General features: G+C 39.3%; 1 protein-coding gene across 13 annotated transcripts in view; it reads right to left on the bottom strand.

Moving 5' to 3' along the window:
- Positions 1–6,834: 6,834 nt before the first annotated feature.
- ADTRP (androgen dependent TFPI regulating protein) overlaps positions 6,835–19,745 on the bottom strand; it is a 168,165-nt gene continuing 155,254 nt past the window's right edge. For all 13 annotated transcript variants that reach the window (XM_027839463.1, XM_027839611.1, XM_027839533.1 and 10 more), the window contains one exon: positions 6,835–7,085. In XM_027839463.1, coding sequence (XP_027695264.1) covers positions 7,051–7,085 — 35 coding nt within the window. In that variant the 3' untranslated portion in view covers positions 6,835–7,050. The remainder of the gene's footprint in view (positions 7,086–19,745) is intronic.

Raw genomic sequence — 19,745 nt, 5'->3', positions numbered from 1 at the left:
TCATATACCACAGCTTATTTAGTCATTCCCCAATTGATGGGCATCTCTTTGATGTTCAATTTTTAGCTACCACAAAAAGAGCTGCTGCAAAGGTTTTTGTACAAATAGGTTCTTTTTCCTTTTTTTGGATGTCTTTGGGATCTAGACCTAGCAGTGTTATTGCTAGATCACCCTCTGTCTCTTTCTCAGCTCTGTCTCTGTGTCTCCATCTGCTTGCCTGCCTGCTTGTGTCTGTCTTTGTGTCTCTCAGTGTTTGTCTGTCTCCATCTCCATTTGTCCATCTGCCTCTCTCTCTCTTCCCCCCCCCCCCCCCGTGGAATGAAAGACTTTGAGCCCTTAAAATAGGAATTTCATATGTCAGCCACATTTTTCTGTGGGTCTCGAGGGACCTTCTCCTAGTTCTTTGAACCACATCATCAGTAGATGCCATTTTCATCTGTGCTTATGCACAGTATTGCAATAATGTCAAATAATGATGGTGATAGGGACAAAATAGGCCAATAATTTCATTGTAACAACTTATTCCCTGAGGGGTAACATTCCCTACCCCTTCTCTCCCTCTGTCCCCATTTGAAAGGGTGTTATTAGGCTGAGAAAGTGTGCCAGGGCAGAGGCAGTCCTACTCATGGGCCAATCACTGTGTGCTTTTTCCTCTATTCTACTGCATTTGGCACATACAAAGCATGATCATAGCCCATAGTGCTGGATAAAGCCTTTTAGTCAAACTCCTGCACTTTACGGATTAGGAAACTGCTGTGAAGTGATTTGGCCAAGCTCATACACATAATGACTATCAGTTCTAGGTTTCAAATCCAGGTTGTCTGACTCCAAGGACAGTGTTTGTTCTACTACCCCTTATTGCCTGTAACTCAGGTCATATTCCAAGGCTAGATCTATATATGAGGTAATCCTAGAGTCTAGGAAAGGGCCATCTGTCCCCAAATATCTGCCCCAACAGCCTATTGCAAGGCTGCCCTCTTCTAACTTGGTCTGAAGTTACCACCATTGTTGTTGTTGTTCAGTTATTTCAGTTATGTCCAACTCTTTGTGACCCCATTTGGGGTTTTCTTGGCAAAGATACTAATCTGCCATTTCCTTTTCTGGTTCATTTTACAGATGAGGAAACTGAGGCAAACAGGGTTAAGTGAATTGCCCAGGTTCACACAGTTAGCAAGTGAAATAGACAGGATTTGAACTTGGGTCTTCCTGACTCAGCACTCTATCCCCTGTGCTATCTAGCTGCCCTTACCACTATTAGCATCCCACAGTGTAACCAACAGATTTAGAGTTAAAAAAAAAAAAAAAGGATCAGATTCTGCTTCTGACCTTGGGTGATTAACTTGACCTCTCTGACTCTCAGTTTCCTCATTGGCAAAAATTGGGGCCAGGGTGGGATAAGCCCTAAGGTCCCTTTCAACTTGAACTTGCTATGGCTTGATGGCATTAATACCACTATGCTTGAAGCCCTAGGGGAAAACAGAAGTATAAGACCTTATACTGGCCCTCAAGGTGCTTACAATCTAGTGGGAGAGAAAAGCTACACATAGATATGTAGTTGTTCAGTCATATCCAACTCTTCATGACCCCATTTGGGGTTTTCATGGCAAAGATACTGGAGTGGTTTGCATTTCCTTCTACAGCTCATTTTACAGATGAGGAAACTGAGGCAAACAGGGTTAAGTGACTTGCCCAGGGTCACACAGCTAGTAAGTGTCTGAGGCTGCTTTTGAAGTCAGGTCTTCCTGATTCCAGGCTCAGCACTCTAGCCACTGAGCCATCTAGCTGCCTCCACACACAGAGATAGGGATTTGTATTTTCATTGGCATCAAGAAGTCCCAGATGAGCAAAGTTGCCTAGTACACTGAAAGGTTAAGGATCAGACAGCCATTGTGGATCAAAGGTGAGAATTGAACCCATGTCTTTTCCTAGCTTTGAGGTCACCTCTGTAGCAATTACACAACCTAAGCCTCTCAAAACAAACAAACAAAAAACAGGCTTACCTTCTAAACCAACTCTGAGGACACCTTTCAGTGGAAGAAAAGAAGTTGGTCCAAAAAGTCCTCAGGCCATCATATGTAACTGAAATTGTCTGCCCAATGCTATAAAGATAGTGTGTTTTCCCCACAATGCATAGTTACAGGAGCAAGCAACGATGAGACAGAAATATTCCTTTATATTTGCCAAAATTTTTAAGAAAAAAACATTACAAAGCAACCACAATCTAAAGACTTTTGGGGGGGGGGGGGGGGGGGGGGGGGGGGGGAAGGGTGTTAAATTGTTGATTGTGAAACTGAAATCTCAGGATTTTCTTCCAGAAAGGTTTTCTTCAGATTCAATTGGTCTTCCAAAGGAGTGTCTATCACCTTTAAATGCTGGAAGAGTTTGATGTGGTGAAATTTGGAATGTTGTTTCACAAAGAGGTGCCTTATGGTGCCTGACGACAGTGTACGCAATGAAGCCAGATCAGTGCTTTCTTCTTCTTCTTTTTTTTAAAACTTTGGATAGTTGCTTTTCTGCAAGGCATTACTATGGTTGTAGAAGCAAAAAAATACATCCAGAAAAATCAGAGGCAGCTAGGGGTGCAGTGGATGGGGTGCTAGATTTTGAGTTAGGAAGACCAGAGTTCGTATCTTGCCTCAGATACTTAGCTGTGTGACCCTAGGCAAGTCACTCAAACTAATTGCCTCAGTTTTATCATCTGTAAAATGGGGATAATAACAGCACTTCTTTCTCAGGGATATTTTGAGAATAAAAACAGATATTTGTAAAGTGTTTTGCCAGTTTTAAAGTGCCATAAAAATGCTGGCTAAAATGTTTGTCCCTAAGTGCCTATTAGCTCTTATCAAAATTACACCTCTGTTTATATAGCAGGGGACCTTACTCTGGTAAGGTAACTGATCTACAGAGTAATCAGAGCTCAGAAAAGAATTAAATCCAATGTGAATTGGAGCAATGAGGGAAGACTTCTTGGAGGAGGTAGGAAATGAAGAATGGGTTGGAGGATTAGGTTAAGATAAATGGAAGAGATAAGATATTCCTGGTAGAAGAAATAATTGTGAGGTGAGATAGGAAGAACGAGCATTGAGATTTGAAGAGCCAGCTGAGATCAACCATACAACAAGCATTTATTAAATGCCAGCTGAATGCCAGGGACCCTAGGCATACAAATACAAAAGTGAGAAAGCCCCTGTCCTTGAGAAGTCTACATCTTACTAGATCAGAGAATCTGAAGCTGGAAGGGACCTAAGAGATCATCTAACTCAATCCCGTCCTTCTACAAATAAGGAAACTGAGGCCAAGAGAAGTGACTTGCCCAAGGTCACACAAGTGTTAAGTATCAGAGCCAAGACTCAAACTCAGGTCTTCCAATTTTGAATCCAATGTTCTTTCCATGATCCCATGCTGCCTTTCAAGATCTGCCTGAATGGAATAGCTGCTGCTTCCTAGTTATGGTCATTGCAGGGGTGGTAGTGGAATTTCCAAAAAAGAAAAGGAGACTCTGAAAGGGAAAGGAAGAAGTGCCCTAAAGACAAACTTACAGGGACCTGTTTCTGACTTGGACCACATATGGGCTAGTTGAGGCTACAGTCCTTAAAACTACTGGTAATTCTTCCTGGTCACCCTTGGGGCCATCCAAAAGCCAGGTTTGAGGATGAGATATAGGGGATGGGAGATCCAGGTGATTCTGGCCTCCCTTCCTTTTCAAGATAATGGCCAGTTTCACTTTACAAAACAGTGCTTAATCCTAGGAAATAGGAAATAGGAACTATGAGGCAGGTTCTTTCTTTCTTTCTCCCCCCTCCCCCCATCAAGACACGGAAACCTTTATTTTCTCCCTATACCACAAACCGCCACTGTTAAATAATATTGGATAATTGCACCTGTCGTACTCCCCATATTGTGCCGAGGAAAAATAATTGCTGGTTTTCTGCCTTGCAGTTTAGCTGTGACTCTGTCATTTGACTTGGAGCATGTCATTTTCTCCCATTTTAGACTGTGTACAGTCAAACTGTGTGAAAGGACTCACAGATAGCAGCCCTGCGTGTGTGAGTGGGCGCGGACCTCATTCAGCAATGATTTCTAATTTATACAGCACCGAAAATTCACAGCTATAAATAAACAGTTCTGACTGGCTCTGCTGCCTACTCAAATGCTTTATTAAAAAAAAAAAGGCACCAACTCCATTTGGAAGAAAAACAAGATTGTCTGAATGTTGGTGTTGGAGGCTTTGGGCCTGGAGAGGCTGGATCCTGGGAGCTGTGCTGAGCCTAGCATTATGCTGCTGCTGGCTGCTTTCTCCCCGGGGCCTAATCTCCCTGCTCTTCCCTCAGCCCACCCTGGCTCTCCACGTGCAGCTGAAACGTGTTTGGGGGATTACAGTATGTGAAACTGGCTTCCTGTTATGACAAGTGTTGCAAACGAGTAGGTACAGATGAGCTGAAAATAACTTGAAAAGAAGATGGCCTTTGGGGGTGGGTGGAGGGGGAAATGGGGTTAATATACTCACGGTTCAAGGGAACACAGCCAGGCCTAGATCCAGACTCTAAATTGGTTTCATATCAGAGAGACATAGTGATGTCATGGAAAGTGAACTGGCTTTAACATTTGAAGACCTGGGTTTGAATCCCGGCCCCGGACATTTAATATTAGTGAGTCATCTGTGGTTTATTTTATTACTAAGTATGTACATTCACTTAAATAAAAGCCAGTGCATCCTCCACAACACCCCATTATTGAAGATTTAAACTGGTACTTCCTCCCCTGGAGGCAGGAATGCTCTGATATGCTGAACCTCTATGAGACTATAGTCCTTTCTGATGTCAGACTAGACAGAATTCTTGCCTAGTCGTGCAGCTCTCAGGTTGAACTGAATTCCCAAGACAAAGACATGATTAAAAGTTTTAGCGTCATTCCAGCAATGATAATACTCAGGGCCACAGAAACATGGAGAGCTGCGAGGGCATTTGGGGATCATTTGCAGTTGAGGCAGGAAACTGATCCCTAAAGCTGGGGGGTGGGAGATGGCTGGGGGGAATGGGGGTGTTTGTAACCTCTTTTGTGTCCTGGACCCCTTGGATAGCCTGATGAAGTCTATGGATTCCTTTTCAAAATTAAATTTTTCATGCATAAAATAAAATATAGGAATGCAAATGAAACCATTTATATTTAAATATAGATTTCTTTCCATCTATATGTATATATAGACATACACATATGTAGGTACACATACATATGTATATATACATACAATATGTACCAGTGTGTACATATACAATATATACATATATAGATATAGATATGTGTATTTGCGCATATATGTGTGTGTACACACACACACATGCACACACATGCACACTCAGAGGTATCAAGGTTAAGAACTCCAGGTCCAGAGAAAATAAGTGATATGTTCAAGGTCACACAGGCGACTACACTTCAGTTTGGCCAAGATTCAAAGCCAAGTTATCTGATGTCAAATGCAGTGTTCTCTCTACTACAATTATGGAAAGCCATCTTGCAAATTTTTTTTCAGGCACCTTCGGGTTCCTTGTCATATAAAGAAGTGGAAAGAGATACAGAAGGAACTGATCCTGGCTGGCTGGCAAGAACCATTATTCATCCTATCTTCCTCTCCCTGCCCCCCTCTGCCATAGCCTTTCGGCTATATGTTGCAGCTCACCCTGGAACATCCTTCTGCCATGCTCACCCCCTCCTCTTGTTGACAAGTTCCTTCCAAGGCCTATTTTTATGGATGGACCCAGACCAACCATGCTTTATTTCTCTCAGAGAGTGTTTCTGACTCTCTGGCCTTAGTCACCCTGCTGCTCTCACCCCCCCCCCAATTCTTGCCAAATGGATACTCCCCCACATTCATTTTCATCTCCTTTTTATGTGTTGTCTTGCCCAATTAAAATATAAGCTTCATGAGGGCAGGGATCAGCGTTCTTTTTACTTGTATTTGTATCCTCAGTGTTTAGCACAGTGCCTGGCACATAGTAAGTGCTTAATATGCTTCTGGTTTTGCCTTCTTTACTCCTTCAAGATTGCCCAACCAACTTTCACTTGAATAAAAACTATAAATTGGAAGGCCCTCAGTGTTTCCCCTAGGCCCAGCACCCACCAGGGATGGCCCTAATGACAGGACATCTGTTTCAGTTCTATTTAGCCATTATGGTATATTTAATCTGTGTGCTAACCAACAAGACATTGCTGTCAATGAATACTCAAAAAGACATTAGGAAACTCAAAGCAGATTCTGTGAATATATTTGCTAATCACATCACCATTTCCTTAAGCCATGAGCCTAATGTTTCATATCAAAGCAATCTTGGTCATCATTATAATCAGATTACCTTTCTGCCCAGATCATCTTCGCAAAAGATAACGTCTAGCATTTATTTCTTTAATTGATCCTGCCCAAAGTGGAGATCTCCATCATCATCAACATCATTGGAGACTTTGAGATTTGCTACCCCAGATGTTGACTTGCTGATTTTTTCTCATATTGGCACCCCTTGCCACTGCACTGTCCCCTTCAAATCATTGTCATCCTGGGAGAAGACTGCAGCACCAAGGCCCTTCTGCTCATCTTCTTTTCAGACTCGTAGGAAAAGGCAACAGCAATCCCTAAATTTAATCAGTTTACAGAAGCTCTTGTAGGAATGGCAGGCTGTTCCCTGATAAATAAGTTTCTCTGTACTCTGGCTGGGAGAACAGGTTTTAACCAAAGGCCACATTCCCTTTGGAGGTCAAGAAGAGGGAATACAAACTCTGAGTAGACCAGAGTTATGTCGTTGGTATGTCCTATAAACCAAAAGAGTCAATCAAATCACCATCTTCTAATCCTTTTGTTTAATATGGTCCATTTGCCTTAGCCCATAGCAGCCCCTCCCCAATCCCCCAACTGCTTTACAGGTTTTATCTAGCTTAACAGACACACTGACTTTGCCCTCAGAAGTAGACAAACAAAATGTTGCCTCCAGATCAAAGGATTTAATTCTCTGGCATTTTTTCTAGCCTTCTTCCTCTTTAGGGCATTGGAAAGATCCAGAATCACTTCCTTTTTATGAGCTGTTGTACTTGATCACCTGCAAAGAGAGGAGAGATGAGCTATTTGGGTTTGCCTGCTGAATTTTCTGGAAGAGATGAAGAATCATTACTACCTTGGGTGCAAAGAGGGAAGACGCTTTGCCAAGGCTTGTGGAAAAGATCATTAAAATGACTTTAAAATTGAGCTCACAAGTCTCGAAACACATAGGCACCTTTGGACAGTAGCTCTGCCTTGATAACATCAAATTTTTCTCTCTCTAGTCTGATGCCTGACACTTGCTGTTACCTAGTTAACAAATTCAGGCATTTACCTTTAATGAGCACTGCACATCTAAAATGGGACAGGTGATGAGGGCTGGTGGCTTTGGCAGATGTTTGCACACAGCATGCTAGAAGGCACTGAAACTACCTACAGAAAGAAAACATCATAACAAAGGAGAAAGGGAAGAACATGGGCTGATCTCATTATGAGCCATTCTCCTGACCTCTCACCAGAACAATTTGCCTTGCCTAGGTGAGTGTCCTATCAGATTTATTTATTGTTTTCAAATAGGATTACCACAGGGTAACCTACTCCTTATAATAAAACTAGGGGATTGCATTTTTAGAAAAGCTATTTATCCAGGCATTAGGTTTGCAAACCCACAGTTAAGGGTTACAAATCTTCACAGCTTTAAAGTCCGAACCTTGGGGTCCTCTTTGAATGGCACACTGTCCTTCCAATGTGTTGCTCCTTTTCTTAGAATGCTTTTTCAGTATATAAGCTAATTGTGTCCATTGGCAGACTATCAATAGACAAACACATTGGTAGGGACTCACGAGCTATATAATTTTAAGAGTGCAGCCTTGAACTTGTTTATGATGGTTGTTCTTCCAGCAACTCCAAGATCCCTTACATGCATTTTGGGTATATTTTCCATATATCTGCATATGGCCATATTCTCTCATCTGTTAGAATGTAAGTTCCTGAAAGGCAGGGAATGTTTGGCTTCTATTTTTGGGTCCCTGACATCTAGCGAGGTGCCTGGCACATAGCATGCTCTTAAGAAATGCTTGTTAATCGGTTGCCAAATATCGCTGGTTTTTTCTCGGCTGCTTTCTTCTCTGCCTCTGAAGACCCACGGTTCTAATCACATGGTTTAACGGTTTTTCTGCTTCTAAACCTGGCCTAGGTACACACACTGGAAGTACACATCTTTCTCTATTTTGAAATCACCGCCTTCCACAGAAACCTACAATTGTTCTCTCTTGACTCTTCAAAAAGAATACTCTGACAGACATTTCTTCCTTATGTTTCTGCCATGCTATCTAATAATAATGACAGCTGGAATTTATATAGCACTTCTAGGTTTGTGAAGAACTTTATATGTATTATCTCATTTTATACTCACAACAACCATAGGAGTTAAGTAGTATTACCATCCCTAGTTTACATAGAAGGAAACTGAGGCATACCAAGGTTAAATGACTTGCACAGGATCATATAGGTAGTAATTGTTCAAGACAGAATTTGAACTTGGTGCTTTCTAACTACAAGTTTAACATTCTATGCACTGAGAAGCCTAGCTGCCCTAATCTCTATAACAGTATATGTGCTCCCAAAGCTAGAACTTGATCTTGACTCTTGAATCAAATTAAAACTTAGATATAGTCTTCTAGGTTCTCTCCACTGTTTGTTTAAACAATTAAGTGGCACAGTGGATAGAGCACTGGACCTGAGTTCAAATCTAGCCTCACACATTTCTTTGCTGTGTGACTCTGGGCAAGTAACTTAACCTTTGTTTGCCTCTGTTTCCTCATCTGTAAAATAGGGATTAAAATAGCACCTATCTCCCAGGATTGTGAGGACAAAATAAAGTAATATTGTAAAGGGCTTTGCAAACCTTGAAGTATATATTATTACTGTTGTTGTTGTTGTTTCTCTTAATCGATCTTATTTTACTGACTGTACACTCTTAGCTCCCTCCAAGCTGAACTACTTTTTTAAAATTTATTTATTTTTAGTTTTCAACATTTACTTCCACAAGATTCTGAGTTCCAAATTTTTCACCCCATCTCATCCCTCCCCTACCCCAAGATGACATGCATTCTGAATATCCCTTCTCTTAGTCTGCCTTCCCTTCTATCTCTCCCCACTTCTCTTATCCCCTTTCCCTTCTATTTTCCTGTAGGGCAGGATAGATTTCTGTACCCCATTTCCTGTATTTCTTATTTCCCAGTTGCATGTGAAAACATTTTTTTTAAAAACATGTATTTTTAAAACTTTGGGTTCCAAATTTTCCCCCTTCCTCTTTCCACACCCACCCTCATTGAAAAGGCAAGCAACTCAATATAGGTTATACATGTGCAGTTATGCAAAACACTTCCATAGTAGTCATGTTGTGAAAAACTAACTCTATTTCTCTTAATCCTATTCTGCTCCCCCATTTATTCTATTCTTTCTTTCGACCCTCTCCCTCTTCAGAAGTGTTTGCTTCTGATTACCCCCTTTCCCAATCTGCCCTCCTTTCTATCATTCCCCTGCTCTCTTGTCCCCTTTTCCCCCTATTTTCCTGTAGGATAAGACAGATTTCCATACCCAATTGAGTGTGAATAAATCCTATGAGAATAAGATTCACTCATTCCCTCTCACCTTTCCCTGTTTCCCCTCCACTGTAAGAGCCTTTTCTTTTGTTTCTCCTCCCAGTATAATCCTCTCTCACCCTTTAATTTTATTCTCCAGATATCACCCCTTCATCTTCAACTCACCCTGTGCCTTACATCTATCTATCTATCTATCTATCTATCTATCTATCTATCTATCTATCTATCTATCTATCTATCTATCTATCTACCTACCTACCTAAGCTAAACTACTTCTGAGGAGGTGCTGGTAAATATTTAACAACTAACTTTCAGAAAAAAAGTGTAGGCAGTATATACTTTTAAGTTTAATCTTCAGCATTAACATTTTTTCCATCACTTTCTTAAGACTATACAATCAATAAAACTATAAACCAAGTCATGATTTATAGTGTTTGCTATTTCTAATTTGTAAATTCCCACACTCAAAGTATAAGAATAAGTTTTCATGAGCCTTCCAGATTAAAACCTTTGTATCTAGTCCAGGGGAGGTCCTTCCCTAACCTGTCTACTAACCCACATTTTTCATAGGATTTACAGCTGTCTGGGACCTTCAAGGCCATCAGGTCCAACTCCCTCAGAGCAGCACTGTGACTTGCCCAAGATCCAAAAGATGTTTACATAGGAGAGCTAAGATTTGCTTTCTCATCTTGTGACTCCAAATGCAATGTCCTACATAGGAAAGGGGCATCTAGGTAGTACACTGGATATGGCACCAGGCCTGGAATCAGGATGAGTTCAAAACTGACTTCAGACACTTACTAACTCTGTGACCCTGGGCAAGTCACTTACCCCTGTTTGCCTCAGTTTCCTCATCTGTAAAATGAGCTAGAGAAGGAAATGGCAAACCACTCCAGTATCTTTGCCAAGAAAACCTCAAATGGGGTCATGAAGAGTCAGACTTAAGTGAACAATAACTATTTTCTATTCTATTCATTCTACTCCCCACCTACTTTTTGAGGCAAGTAGGTGGCAGAGTGGATAGTGTATTGGACATACAAACTGGAAGACCTGAGTTCAAGTGTTGACTCAGATACTTCCCACCTGTGTGACCCTAGGTAGGTCACTTAGGTTGCTCATCTATAAAATGGGGATAATAGTAGGCCTTGTGGTAGTAGTCTTTCTCAATATTTTTCTATTTCTCTCCTAGTTTTGTTGATGGATTTTCTTTTAGGATTGCCTATGCTACCTTATCTCTGTACCTAACCTGGACAAGCTTGAGGACATCCAGTTCATGTCTTTCTTTGTGTCCACAGCTCTTACTACAGTGATTAGCACATAGTAGGCATACAATAAAGGTTTACTGATTGACTGTTCTCAGGATCAAATAGTTAACATGTATGTAGTCCTTTGCATACCTTAAAGTGTTCAGTTATCATGATCATCATCATTGTTGCCATCATCATGATCATCATCATTGTTCCCAATTTCTATAGCAATCTCTTAGTATTAATATGCAGCTGTAACCTATGGATAACTTTAGTGCTTCAGCTTATTAAATTTAGAGTGAAGTGTTTTCCCTTCTCCCATTAGGTTGTAAGCTTTTCTGGGACAAAAATAATTCCTCCTGTTTTCATTATAAACAATCACAGTGCTATTTAGAGTGCCTTGCATAAATCATAAGGTCATTTGAATAAATGACGAATTCTTTTCAAGGACCCCCTCGGTATAATCCAACTGTTCTCAACCCTTTTGATTCTGTAGTCTCTCTGAGGGTTCCCACAACTTCCTATGCCTTGCTATCACTTCTCTTTCCAAACTGTTCTCTAACCCCTCAAACCAACCTCAGTTGTTACCACCACCAACAAAGAAACACAGATCACTCTTTGAGGAGTGTGGGGATCTTAAAAATTCTGAGAAGAGCCTATGGGGAGGCCAGTAGGGTTCAGTTAGCAAGGGACAGATGGGCATTGCAGGTGGATCAGAGTTTAGCTCAGCCTCTATCAAATAGTCTTATTGGGCTTCTTAGAATTGACTAGTGGTTCTCAACGACTGTGCCAGGGCATACCAGGTTAGCCAGACATGCCACGCAATTTTGGATTGTATGTTACTGCAGATAAATGCAAATTTATAGATAATTTAATCTAATATAAACTTTACCAGCCTACTTAGCATGGTGAGTATAGAATTCAGAAAATACACAAAATTTGTCTGTTTCATATATGTATTAACCTCAACTGACCGTGAACTCAACACAAATGGCTGTTTTTATTAAAGGAAAACTGAACAGGTACAAGGCTACTGATTCTCTCATAACATTGCCAATTTAAATGCTCGATATGCCATGATTATAACTGTGATATCCTCAAAGGCAGGGACTATCGGTTTTTGGGGGTTTTTTTTTGCATCCTTAGCACTTGGCACTTTGCCTGGCACATATTGTTTAGTCGTTTTTCAATTGTGTCTGACTCTTCATGACTCCATTTAAGATTTTTCTTGGAACGGATACTGTAATGATTTGCTATTTCCTTCTCCAGTTCATTTTACAGATGAGGAAACTGAGGCAAACAGGGTTAAGAGATTTACCTAGGGTCATATAACTAGTAAGCGTCTGAGGTCAGATTTGAACTCAGGTTTTCCTGCCACCTAGCTGCCTTGTGACTAACACACAGTGGTCACTTAATAAATGTTTATTGATTTTTTAAATTGATTGATCCCTCATGGCAAAGAACATTGCACTATGAACAAAGAAAGTTGCAGTCAGAGCAAAAGCATGGATGGAGGGAAATAATACAACATAAGAAAATTAGGAAGTTAGGAAGGGGCTGGTTTGTAAAGATCTTTAAATGGGAGACAGACAACATCATAGTTGATCCCAGAGGCAATAGGGAGTCACTGGAATTTATTGAGTAGTGTGTTGAAATGGCCAGAACTGCCCTGGATTAGATTGAATTTTCTATGTATACAATCAACACCTAATTTAACTTCCTTTCCAAACCACTTTTTGACTAATTGATCTGTTGTCTTCTATTGCTTGTGATGGAGAGTAAGGACCATTTAAGTTTGAGCTCAGTTTGAACTATTTTCTGGGGGAATTTCTGTCCTGCAATCAACTTTGCCAAAGAAATGTCTTCATCTGCCTGAGTGAAATAAATATTTCTTGCATGTCTGCATTCTATCAACTGAATATTTAGAGATAGAAAGAGGGGTGTTTCATTGGGGTATTGAGTGTCTTAATGTCCAGACCAGAGTCACCACTGGGATTCCAGCCTTGGTTGGAAATAACATTAAAAATTCTTCCCTTTTGATTAGTTGAATCACATTTACATTTGACTTCTTTCTTAACCTTTTCATCACTGATCTGTTTATGCAGATAGAACATAGGGGAAAAAGAAATGTTTGGTGTCAAACATTTGAAAGGGCTTGCTTTAGGTAGAACAAGGCTTTGTCTGCTGAGATGGCTGAGAAATAAATATGATCCAATCATTCTTTTGCTCAACATGACTACCAATATAGGATGTAATTATATACTCTATCATTTTTTTTTTATCTAGTTCCAATGGCCAGAAGACAGCATGGAGAGAAAATTCTATTACTTGTGAAAAAGAAAGGTTATTTTTAAAACATCCAAGGGCCACAGTTTAAACAGAAAGTTGGATAAAGAGGCTGTTCAGTTTGGGTGGATTGGCATGGGAAAAAGCACAACAGAGGACTGTTGATGAGGAGTAGAGCCAGTGTTTGGGGCATGAATCCATACGAGCTGGTTAGTCTAGTTAGCAGGATGTGCTGAGATCAACCATGGACTGGTTTGACAAAGCCTCCTAAAAGTGGCAGAGGAGTAATAAGCCAGTGGCAGACCTTGTATAAATGACAGGTGAGCCAAAGATAGAGCAAGGAAGTGGGATAGAAGTCATATTGGAGGTTCACTCTAACACCATCCTCAGATGATCTTATGAAGCTCCTGTTGAGATTGTTTTGGTACTTCAGTAATTGGGCTTGTGTTGGATAGAGTCATCTGATGGCAAATGTCCTTATCGATAAAATGAGCAGGTAGGGTTGGATCAGGGGTCCTATATCTTTTTTTGTGTCCTAGACCCTTTGGAAGTCTGGTGAAGCCTTTGGAGTCCTTCTTAGAATCATGTTTTTAAATGTCTACAATAAATATATAGGATTGCAAAGGAAACCAATTATATATAATATAATTATCAGGATATTAAAGAATAAAAATGCTAGTCATTCATAATAATAACCATAATCATAATCATAACCATAATCATAATCATAACAACAACTTACCTCAAGTCCTTGATGGGGACACCAGTTTAGGATTCCTTCCTAACTTTTTCTCTTAAATTATAACTTAAGGCACTACAATCCTGGAATATTCCTCATGGCTCTGACTAATCAGATGTTCTCTTACTAATTTGTTACTGTGTGACAGTAGTCATGTCTTATTCTCTACTTTTGTTTAAGATCATCTATCCACACACATACTTCCAAAAGTAGTGGGGTGGTAATTTGCCACTGGCTCCAATTCATTTGAATGTTCTTATTCAATGTACATTTAAGTATCTACTATGTACAAGACTTTGCTTGTCTTTCATTGGCTCTCTGCTTAACACATATCACAGGAGAAGAAATGGAAAAGAAAGGGAGGCCCTTTGGGATCCACCAACATTCAGTAACCTCGTATGTGGTAGGGTTTCTCACAACCACCCTACTCTTGCCTGACTTTCACGTATCTGCTCTTTGTATCTGTAAGACTGTGCTTATTTGTATCTTTTCTCCTGACATTTTTAGCTTTACATTTTATTACTGATAACCTCTTCACCATACTATTTTGCCCCTCTACTTTCCATCTCCTCATTTATGTGTTATCTTCTATTGAAATGTAAGCTCATCTTTTTAAAATTGTATTTGTATCCCTAACAGTTAGTACTGCGTCAGGCACATAAAAAGCACCTAATAAGTTATCTCTATCTATCCATCCCTCCTTACCCATCCTTATATCTATCTATCTGTCTATCTATCTATCTATCTATCTATCTATCTATCTATCTATCTATCTATCTATCTATCTATTTATCTATCTATCTCTTCTTGTTATTTTCATCTAATCTAATTCTTCCTTTTCATCCACTCACTATTACTGATTCAGGATCACTATAATAGGAGAATATGGTCAGTTGTTAGACCAGGGGTGGAGAACCTATGGCCTCGAGGCCATATGTGACCTTCTAGGTCCTTGGGTGTGGTCTTTTGACTGAGTTCAAGTTTTACAGAATAAACCCTTTTTATTACGGGGATTTTTTTCTGTGTAGTTTGGATTCAGTCAAAGGGTCACACTTGAGGACCTAGAGGGCCACATGTGGCCTTGAAGCTGCAAGTTCCCCACCCCTGGGTTAGACAAACAGAGCTGGGGCAGGTACACCAAAAACTTTCTTCAGGCCATTAGGGGTCTAGGAAGTTACTCTGTATTATGCTGCTTTTGGTTAGAATACATGGAAAAATAATTGTCCAAATTAGGATGTAACTTGGACAGGAAACATGAATGCTGAGATCTGGTGTCCTTCACAAACATTCACTGAATGTACATCTGACATTCTCAATCAATCACAGCTCCACTGATGCCCCTCCCTTTGTTCCCCCAGGAAACTCTGCTAGAGAATTAAAATGCATGATTTCTATTAGTTTCAGACTCTGATTCACATGATCTTCTATTTCATTCTGTCAGCTCTTTAAGAAGCTAAATCATGTCTGTCAGTTTGCATTCAGTTTGGGAGCTGCATTTTTTGATCACACTCTACTATGAAAACTTTGGCTAAGGATTGAAGGGAAAATATACATGAAGGACATAAAGTTATGGCTCTTTCATGTGAGGCTGAGATTCCCATCATTCCTGTTTGGTCCAGAGCAGTTTCCCCAATCCCGGTCCAGAGTATCATAGATTCAGATCTGGAAGTTACCTTGGAGGCCATCTGGTCCAACCCCTTTATTTTACAGATGAGGAAACCACCGAAGGCCAAAGAGGTTTAAGTGACTTTTCCAAGGTCACAGAGATAGCAAGCACCAGAAATGGAATTTGGAGGCAAATCCTCTGGCTCCAGTGGGAGGGGAAAGTAATAAGAGTTTACTTCTTGAAAGTGAAAAAAAGACAGGACTGGATGGAATAAGTAACTGACTAGGTAACATGATTTGATAGCTATTACAAAGTCCCACCTTTCCCAAAACATTAAGGAGGAATTAGTTATTGAAGTAGAAAGCATAGGGCCTTCATAGTAAATGATTGCTTCATCTAGAAATTTCTGATGGTGAAGGAGGAGAAAGCCAGGTCTAGACTGAAACGTAGCCTAGATTTTGGGAGAACAGATTTCAAATGGTTCAGAAGAAAGATAGGTAATATCCTATAGCCTAAAACCCAACAGGTGGGAGTCGGCATAGGAGAAAAACAAAGCACTGAAGAATGAAATTCTGAAGAAAAAAAAGGAACAGTTCGGATGGGAAGAAAAGGTAGGCATTGTATAAAGAGACCAATGTGGACACACAGAGTACTCAACTCAGATTTTTAAAAAATAATCATGTAATCACAGAATCATGGAATTGCTGAATTTCAGAATTGAAAGGAGTCTCGGGAGTCATCTTGTCTAATCCATACCTGAAAAAAAGACAACTTCTGTTGTACAACATAGCTGGCAAATTATCCTCTAGCTTTTCCTTAAAGGCCCCAAGAAAAGAGGAACCTATTACTTTTTATGGCAGTGCATTTTTTCCAATGGAAACTTTATTTCTTAGGAAGCTTTTAGAGAACTGAAGTTTTTTTTGTTTTTTTTTTGTTTTCCAAAAAGGGAGGTGTGGTACTTGTAAATGATGGCCAGTGAACTTGACTTTGATTTCTGGTAAAATTCTGGAACATATTATTAAAGGGATATTAGTGAACATTTAGAAAAGGAAGTGGTAATTACCCACAACCAGGATGGTTTCACCATGAATACATCATGCCAGACTAATCTCATCTCCCCCCCCCCTTTTTCTGGTGAGGGTTACAAGACTAGTAGATCAAGGGAATGCTGTAGCTATTATTATCTACTGTGAATTTAGTGAAGCATTTGACCAAGTTTCTCATGCAACTGTTGTGGACATGATGGAGAGATAATGGCTAAACAACAGGATGAATGACCCAATGCTTTGTCATCAACAGTTTAATATTAACTCAGAAAGTCTCTAGTGGACCCATCTCAGTGATCTATATTTGGCCTTATGTTATGACATTTTAATCAATGATTTGGATAAAGCTTAAATGTCATGATTATTAAATTTAAAGCTGACACAAAACTTAAAAGGGATAGATGATATATTGGATGACAGAGCCAGGATCCAACAACATTTTGAGAGACTAGAAGGTTGAGCTGAATTTAATTCAATGAAAACTTAATAGGAATATTGTTGTCTTCCCTGTCAGAATGTAGACCCCTTGGGAGTAGGGACTATTTTGTTTTGTTATTTTAGTAATCATAGAGATTGGCATGGTTCTTGGCACAGAATAAATGCTTAATAAATAATCTCTCTCTCTCTCTCTCTCTCTCTCTCTCTCCATATACAAGAACCTATAAGACTCAAATCAGATTTTCTAGGTGTGACTACATTTTTTCCCCATTGAAACTGAGATTGTGCCCCAATGAAAGCCGGAACTTAAAGGGCCATGGCCTAGGCTCTCACCCTTTGCACCCTCTTAGTGTGGGCTTAACTGTATAGGTCTCATGAGAATGAGTGTATTCAGAATACTCAAGAGCTCTGTGTAACTTCACAGAATCTATGTATGATAAGCATCTATTTCACATATGCCCTCTTCGACTGTACTGGTTAGTCTCAGACAATTTTCAACCTAAACCTGTTACTGCAACTTTTAAAATAATAATTTCCTGATTTCTTTTCTTTATATTATCACTTACACATTTCAACATTTTGATGTGCTGTGATCATTAAATATGTATCACTGCTCATTGTACATATGAAATTGTTCTAGTTGCTAGAGAAGACCCATAAGTAAGGAAGATATAAGGCCTGTGCCCTCGGGGAGTTAACCAAACAAGCTAAGAAACAAGAGACAAACTATGTTTTTATTCATGAACACACATGTTTATAAAACATGTTCGGATCTATCTTAAAATTGACAAATAGGATCAATCTTGATCCCGGACTTTAAATTATTAAATTAATTTAGACATTTTCACTTTCAAAATAAGAATATTTCAATATTCATTCACTTCAATAACAACTAATCTAGAAAAATTATTTTATTTTTTTACTGAGTGAAAATTTTAAGTTCACTGTATATGAAATCAATATGTTGGTTCTTTAAATAATTATTGTTAAACTCACCGTGATGTGGTAGTTAGAGTATTGGGCTTGAAGTGAAGACCTGGGTTCAAATCCTGCCTCAGACACTTATTAGTTATGTGATCCTGGGCAAGCTATTTGATTGCTCAGACTCTGGTTCCTCATCTAAAACGGAGATATTGATACCCATACTACTTCACAGGGTTATTAGGAGGATCACATGATATTGTTTTGAAAACCTTAAAATGCTATATTAATATCAGCAATTATTAAGTTGATGAGAATGGATTATAAAAATTTTTCATCATTTTATGGTATTAGATTTCTTCATACTTTTTTAATCAGCCAATTTTCAAATGGCTCTTTATGTGCTTTAACATCTAGGTGTGGTGAAGACCACTAGGAATCTTTACCAGGAGCCTGAAAGCCTACAGTCCACCATTGAGAAAACACAGTTAAGATCAGGCTCTTGACGTGAAGTTGGTTGCTTTTCCTTTTAATTTATTGTTATTTGGAATGGTGATTCTAGGAGTAATTTCCATTCTCAAATTCTCAATTTTGAAAAAACTGCTCTCATATGGCACTGCATTCATTGCTAGGATGGTTAAGGGCCTTGAGTCCATGCCTTATGCAAAAGAATTAAAGCAAAAGGAAATGTGTAGCCTAGAAAAAACATTTAGGAAGGGAATGAGAGCTACTTTCAAACATTTCAAAAGTTGCCGTCAGATAGAAGAGGGATTGTATTGTTCTACTTGGCCCAAGAAGGCCAAACCAGAAACAATGTTTGGAAACTGCAAAGTAGAATATTTAGTTCCCATATAAGAAATTAAAAAAAAAATAAATGAACAAAATTGAATGGGGTGCCATCAGAGGTAATGAGTGAACTGAAGGTCTTTAGGTAAAAAGCTATCAAAAATATGTGGAAATTTCAGGTCTGATTGGGTATCCATGACCCCTCAGGTCCCTCCAAACTCAGTCATTCTATGACTCAACTATTTGATGGAATGGAAATTAAGTGATTATGTTACTTTATATTATGGTGTCTTCCAGTTACATTTTACAAGAAAACAACTTGGGAACACAATTTAATTTCATATACATCTTTTTAGGATCTCAGTGTTCTCTCCCTGAAAACACATTTTCTACCCTGAACCTTCCCACACTCTCATTTTGATGTGAGAGACCTTACATTTTCACACATATTTGTGGATTTAGTAGAAGATGTCATTTTTGTATTTCTGTTTCTATAAAACAAGGTGATATGTGGGTGTGATGTGGGGTACAGTGTGTGGCTGACTTTCTCCATTATATTCAAAATGAGTCTACAGTTCTTATACTTCACCTAGTGTGGGGAAAAAATGACCTCTTTGCAGCCCAAAGAGGTGTGCACTCAGCTCTAACCTTTCCATGTTTTTTTTTTTTACCGTAAAAATTACCCATAGCATTTTATTGCAGTTCCTCAGAAAAGGAAAGGAGAATTACTATCAGTTTTTCTTTGATTGGAAGTAGCAATGAATCCTATTCATTGGAATGGATTTCTCTGAATACTCTCAACTATCACAAAAAACCTTAAGCCCTAGTGGTTTATCAAATAAATAAAAGGTACACTTCATAAATTTGTAGATGACACAAAGCTGGTAGGGAGAGCTAACTTACTATGCTAACATACTGCATGACAGAGTCGGGATCCAAATTGAGAAACTAGGGCATCAGTATGAATCTAAGAAGATGAAACTCAGTAGGGAAAATTCACTTGGATTCAAAAATCAACTTCACAAGTACAGGATGGGGGAGTCATG

This window comes from Vombatus ursinus, unplaced genomic scaffold (genome assembly GCF_900497805.2).
Source record: "Vombatus ursinus unplaced genomic scaffold, bare-nosed wombat genome assembly UNPS02000577.1, whole genome shotgun sequence".
Lineage (NCBI taxonomy): Eukaryota > Metazoa > Chordata > Mammalia > Diprotodontia > Vombatidae > Vombatus > Vombatus ursinus.
Note: the sequence above shows the minus strand (reverse complement) of the source record. Positions and strands in the feature narration are given on the sequence as shown.